The sequence below is a fragment of the Propithecus coquereli genome, unplaced genomic scaffold, assembly GCF_000956105.1.
Source record: "Propithecus coquereli isolate 6110/MARCELLA unplaced genomic scaffold, Pcoq_1.0 Scaffold870, whole genome shotgun sequence".
NCBI classification, from domain to species: domain Eukaryota; kingdom Metazoa; phylum Chordata; class Mammalia; order Primates; family Indriidae; genus Propithecus; species Propithecus coquereli.
The window spans coordinates 71440-71997 of NW_012154952.1; the positions used below are offsets into that span (position 1 = coordinate 71440).

The following is a 558-nucleotide window of genomic DNA, read 5'->3' on the forward strand; positions in this document are numbered from 1 at the left end:
CAGGCTTCTTTTCATCTTTTTTACTCCCCTTCTTTGAATCTTTCTTTGCATCTTTCTTGGCATCCTTTGCTTCATCACCTTTCTTTGCATCTTTATCCTTCTTTTCACCTTCTGAATTGGAGGTCGTATCTTTGCCAGTCTTTGAATCCTTCTTACCTTTTTTGTCATCCTTCTTTGCGCCTGGTTTTTCACCTTCAGATTCTGTACCTGAATCCTTGCCCTTCCTTGAACCTTTTTTGTCTTTTTTGTCATCCTTCTTTGCACCTGGCTTTTCACCTTCAGATTCTGAAGCTGAATCCTTGCCCTTACCTGTTTTTGCATCTGGTTTTCCATCTTTAGGTCCTTTACCATTATCTTTGTCTGTCTTTAAATCTTTCTTATCTTTTTTTGCTTCTGGTTCTGAATCTGATGTGTCCTCTGCTTTCTTGTCTCCTTTAACTTTCTTAGTCAATTTTGGGGATGAAGGTTTCTCTGAAGGTGCTCCTTTAGCATCTCCCTTGGGGGATAGAACTGGTTTTTGTGGAGGCTTCCTCCTGGCAGCTAAATAAACAGATGGTC

General features: G+C 40.3%; 1 protein-coding gene across 1 annotated transcript in view; it reads right to left on the reverse strand.

The window, feature by feature from the left end:
- CYLC2 (cylicin, basic protein of sperm head cytoskeleton 2) overlaps positions 1-558 on the reverse strand; it is a gene marked incomplete at its 5' end in the record, with an annotated part of 7316 nt that overhangs the window by 1899 nt on the left and 4859 nt on the right. Inside the window, one exon of the mRNA XM_012664209.1 lies at positions 109-496. Within this exon, the coding sequence (XP_012519663.1) occupies positions 109-496 (388 nt within the window). The remainder of the gene's footprint in view (positions 1-108; positions 497-558) is intronic.